This window comes from Python bivittatus, unplaced genomic scaffold (assembly GCF_059951505.1).
Source record: "Python bivittatus isolate LINGU-HERP-01145 unplaced genomic scaffold, Pbiv_v1 ctg000020_np1212, whole genome shotgun sequence".
In the NCBI taxonomy this organism is placed as follows: Eukaryota; Metazoa; Chordata; class Lepidosauria; order Squamata; family Pythonidae; genus Python; species Python bivittatus.
In genome coordinates, this window is record NW_028277030.1 from 31,673,631 (window position 1) to 31,679,132 (window position 5,502).

The 5,502-nt window shown below is 37.9% G+C and overlaps 1 protein-coding gene across 1 annotated transcript; it reads left to right on the forward strand.

Annotated features, from left to right (window-relative positions):
* The first annotated feature begins 326 nt into the window (after positions 1-326).
* LOC148217025 (endogenous retrovirus group K member 6 Gag polyprotein-like) lies at positions 327-5,269 on the forward strand. The gene is made up of 3 exons (XM_088150164.1): positions 327-381; positions 763-868; positions 4,675-5,269. Exons 1-3 carry the CDS (start codon positions 327-329, stop codon positions 5,267-5,269), a joined length of 756 nt encoding a protein of 251 aa, XP_088006290.1.
* Positions 5,270-5,502: the final 233 nt, after the last annotated feature.

Here is a 5,502-nt window from a genome sequence, read left to right on the forward strand (position 1 = left end):
TTAAAAGTGTTTGGGTGCCATGCGTGGGTGAATACTCCAAAACCAATCAGGAGAAAAGGGCAGGCTAGTGGATATACACAAGAAAGGAATCAATCATATGATGAAGTTTTTGCACCCACTCTCAAAGGTGAAACATTAAGGGTAGCAAAAAAGCTCATATTTATAGGGTATGAACAAGGATCTAAAGGATATAGATTTACTGATGGAAGAAAGGTTATCATGTCAAGATCTGCAAATTTCTGTAAACACAGCAACTGGAGAAAGTTGCATGAAAATTCTGAAGTATATCTTCCAAGCCAAGAAGGGGCTGAACTGTTGCTATAGCGATGACTGCCCAAGGCCAAATAAAGTTAGAGGAAGAATTAACCCCAGAAGTGCAAGGTAAGGAAGAACCTGCACTATTATGTAGATCTGAAAGAAGTAATAAGGGAATTCCACCTCAAAGATTCACACCAGGTGATGTGAAAATATGTTATGTTAACTATGAGCCACAAAATTACTAGGAAGTATTGCAACTCCCAAGGTCAGAGCAAATAGAATGGAAAAAGGCTATGGATAATGAAATGAGGTCTATGCGTGATCATAATGTTTTTACCCCTGTTACATTGCCTGTAGGACAAAGGGCAGTAGGATGTAGATGGATATATAAAAGAAAAGTATTGGTTAATGGAGATGTAAAATACAAAGCTAGACTAGTAGCTCGTGGATATACACAAGAAAGGAATCAATAATATGATGAAGTTTTTGCACCCACTCTCAAAGGTGAAACATTAAGAGTAGCATTAACCTTAGCTGCAGCAAAGGAATGTGTAGTACATCATTTTGATATCACTACCACTTACTTAAATGCTGATCTTAATGAAGAATTGTATATGTTGGAAGCTCCAGGATATGAGTCTGGAAAGCAGGCAAAGTGTATAAATTAAATAAGGTGATCTATGGATTAAAACAATCTGCTAGAAACTGGAATCAGTGCTTAGATTCTGCACTAAGGACTATGGGATTTGAGAGCAGTTTGGCTGACCCATGTTTATATATAAAAGGTTATGAAAATGAACAAATAATACTCTTGGTATTTGTAGATGATTTATGCCTTACAACAAAAGAACAAAGTAAAATAGATACATTTAAGAAACAACTAGCTCATGAATTTCAATTGAAAGATTTGGGATAAATAAAGAATTATTTAGGAGTAGAAATTAAGAAGTTAGAAGGGAAAAAGTATGTTTTAAGCCAAAGGAAGAAAATAGAACAGCTGCTCAAGAATTATGACATGGAAAACTGTAAAGAGGTAATTACACCCATGGTTGTTGATTTTCAAAAGATAAATGAAAATAAAACAATGTTTGATAAGGAAATGTACCAATCAGCAATTGGGAGTTTATTATATTTAGCCCAATGGTCAAGACCAGACATTGGGACAGCTGTAAATATTTTAAGTAGATATGTTGCACAACCCACACAGAGACACTGGGTTGGTGTTAAGCACATATTTAGATATCTAAAAGGAACAATTAACAAATATTTACTCTTAAAGTACTCTGAACCATTAGAATTAAAGTGTTATGTTGACAGTGATTGGGGTAATGATGCACAAGATAGGAAATCAATGACAGGACTAGTTGTTAAATTTGGAGATGCCTTAGTAGGCTGGAAATCCAGAAAGCAATCATCGATTGCACTATCTACTGCAGAAGCAGAATATGCAGCATTATCAGAATTATGTTCTGAGATTGTATGGTACAAACAATTACTGCAAGATTTACATTTAAAAGTAGAACTGCCAATTCCAGTGTTGGAGGATAGTGAAGCCTGTATTCAGATGGCAACGAGCGATAGAATCAAAGGCCGAAGTAAACATGTTGACATTAAGTATTATCATGTTAGAGAGGCAGTCAAGAATACATTAATTGAATTAAATTACTGCCCATCTTAAGAAAACACCGCTGATATAATGACTAAACCGTTATGTGCAGAAAAACATAAACCACTTGTAGAGAAACTAGGTTTGATATCTCTGTAATAAATATTCTGTTGTAAATTGGAGGGGTGTTGATGTTTGTAAAATATACATCAAAATTTACAAACCAGAATAGTGGCCAATAGAACAAGTGCTTTGTCCTTTAGTCAGCAATTGTGCTGAGTCATTATGGCTGAAAGGAAGTTGAAGAGAGAGATGATGCAATGTCTGCTGCTATTGGATAGTTGATGTATAAAGGTACACCTGTGTCTGTGTAGTCTCTCTCTCTTCTTTACCATTGTACATATGGATACTGTTACTTTGTCTCATTAAGACTGCACTGTGAAGCTGCTGTATTCTGCTTTGGAGAAGACTTCTGTACAAAGATGTATGTATGTATGTAAATAGACACTTAGTACTAACTATTGTGTTTGAGCAATTTCTTCTACGTAAAGGACTTAGTAAAGTGAATCATTGCTGGAAAAGGGCAAAACCATTGACAATCTGTGCTTTGAGTGTGAACTCTGGATTAATTTGTTTGATGATCTATTAGTTTCCTTGGCTATCCATGGTATTCTTCAATGTTGGATAAAACACAGTTCAAAAGTATCAATACTTGTTCTGTCTTGTTTCTTCAAAGTCCAAATGAAACTATAAACAGCCAAGAGATCATATAATGAGTCACCCTTGCAAAAATGTCTATGAAGGACTCAGAGAATTTATTTATTTATTTATTTAATTTCTATAGCCACCCATCTCAACAAGTGCCTCTGGGAGGTATACTTTTAGTATTTCACTATCATATGGATGTGAAAGATGGACAGCTTCTACAAGACAGGAAGATAATAGATGCTTTTGAATTATAGCATTGGCAAAAGATACTGTGGGGACCATGGACTGTCTGACAAACAAATCAATAAATATTTGAAGAAATCTAGCCTAAGATTTCCTTAGAAGCTCAAATTATAAGAATACAACCTTCACACTGACACTTCATGTGAAGAGAAAAATCATGCTGGACAAGGTTGATGGAAAACGCAAATGAGAAACACGGGCAATATGATGGACTGATACAATAATACAGGCAATCTTCACTTGTTCGTTTAATGACAGTTCAATGTTACAATGGCCTTGGAAAAAGGGCTTCAGGACCTGTATTCGCATTTACAACCATCACAAACCATTGCACCATCCCCGTGGTCGCGTGATCGTGATTTGTGACCATTTTTATGATGGTCGTTAAGTGAATCATTGTGGTTGTTAAGCAAATCACATGGTCATTAAGCGAATTCTGACAAAAAATGTCCATTGGGGAAGCTGAATTCTCTTAACGACCATGTCATTTGCTTAATGACCATCATAAAAATTGTAAAATGGGGTCCAGTCACATGGTGACTTGCTTAACTACCACCCCACTTAACAACCCATTTTCTGCTCCCTATTGTGGTCATTAAGTGAGAACTACTTGTAACAACATGGATGCCACTCTAGCAAAGATTAGCCACCTGACTGAAGACCAAACACAATTAAGGACAACTATCTGCAGGGTCACCATGAGTCACCGTGACTTGATGGCAACTAAGACCAACAAAAGGTGCATGTTAGTAAAAGCTCCGAAGTTCCAAAGGCAACCAAGTACTTTCTTTCTGTGCAAGCTCTGAAACCCCATTCATTTCATCTCTTATCAAAGCTTATGTCCAAACAAACTTTATGGTATCTATCTCAGTCTTGGCTTACCTGAAATATAACCTGTATTTTCAAACACCAGCTCTTCTGTAAGTTTCACAATTTAGAAATGTTGGAATACTATAGGATCAGAAGTCCAAAATATTTTTACATGGATGTGTGAATAGCTGGCATTAAAAATTCTTTTTCTTGTATTTCTTGTGCTACTTTAATAGTCCTCTTGCTAACTCTTAGCAAGATGGTTGGAATGACTGGTCAATTCCTGTTTGCTTTCCTGTGCCAATGTGTGACTGAATTGCCTATGGCAAAATTACCCACAAGTAGAACACGTGGATATTTTCTACAGTCAACTTCAGAGAGCAGCCACTGCTTAATGAAAGAAGGAACGTGCTGAATATTTTGAAAAAACTGAAACTTGGAAGACTGGTGGCATCTCAGTTCCTGAGGCCTACAGGCAACTGTCAATTCTTATCTCTTGATGCTATTTCAAAGAATCACACACCATGTGGATATCTCTGACTCTGACCATAATCTATTTTGTCTGGGATTCAGCAGCAATGCTGCTTCTCAAAAGTAGCTAAGAAATCTTGCTTGCCTAGATGTAAAAGAGGCAGAAACGCTAAGAGATATGCTAATGGAAGTGCAGAAGAAGAGAACAGTTTGCATTCATGGGCAAAATTGGGGGGTTGTGCTAATGCAAAAAGCCTCTTTCTAGCCAACAACTGATTCCCACAACAGGTAGATGGGCAAATGTCCAATTTCAATTTCTATCAATTTATCATTTTTATGAATCTGTCAAGTTGTAGTCATCAAACTCGCTATTAAAACTTTGCCTGAAGGTTTGTTTATATTTTGATGCATATTTCTCCATACATAAAATATTTTTTGTATTTTTTTTTACATTTTCACACATGCATGCATTTTTATGCAGATGTTTTCCTCCTAATAGTTTTTGACAAACTACATTACAACATATGAAAGAAGTATAGTTTTATACTTTTATAGTTATAGTTTTGCATATGCAAAAGTCACAATGTGACTTCATTCCCCTTGGTTTCACAAGCAGCCGTATCTGCGCTGCGGAAAGTTGACGATTCCTCAGCCACCCCCACACAATCCTTTTCAAAAATCATGCAGGGATCTACTGAAAATTATTCCGAATTTCTTAGCTGTCTTCAATTAGCCATCGAACGTCAGATTGACAATGAGGACGCTCGTAATGAATTGTTATTAAAACTAGCTTATGAAAATGCAAATGCTGATTGTCAAAAGGTCTTGCAGCCCATTTTTGCTCGTCCCGGAACTACTCTTGCCGACTTTTTACGTGCTTGCTGTATCGTTGGCACCACGAGTCACAAAATGGAGGCTCTTGCTGCTGCGATGCACCAAAATCAGCCACTTCCTGCTTCTTCTTCGTGCCCCACCAGAAATTGCTTCAATTGTGGAAAGCCCGGCCATTTTAGAAATCAGTGCCGCGCCCCGGGAGGGGGAAGAGCCCCAAGGGGGCGTAAACCCTCCAGGTCCTCCCGCCCCAACACCGTTTGCCCACGCTGTAAAAGGGGTTTTCATTGGACAAACCAATGTCGCACTAACCCACCCTCTGCTAATCAGCCGGAAAACTAATTGTGGGGCGACCAGCCAGCCCCGCCCCAAAGGCTGAACCTAGCGATGCTGTCTTTTCTCAATCCTTTGAAATGGTAGCAAATGACACAGTCACATACACATTGCCTGGCCATGTCTATCTTCTTTTTATTTCTCCGAAACTCACGCTTACCTTGCCTCCTACTTTGCCTGTTTTAATTTTCCCAAACTTAGATCTTACCTCTCGAGGCGTTCTTGCCGCTCCCTTCATGCGA

Excerpts from the sequence above, each read along its gene's own strand:
- LOC148217025 (XM_088150164.1), top strand. The coding sequence starts at position 327 with ATGACTGCCCAAGGCCAAATAAAGTTAGAGGAAGAATTAACCCCAGAA. Across the intron at positions 382-762 it reads ATTAACCCCAGAAGTGCAAG|GTGAAACATTAAGAGTAGCA; the intron begins GTAAGGAAGAAC and ends CCACTCTCAAAG. Across the intron at positions 869-4,674 it reads GCTGATCTTAATGAAGAATT|TCACAATGTGACTTCATTCC; the intron begins GTATATGTTGGA and ends CATATGCAAAAG.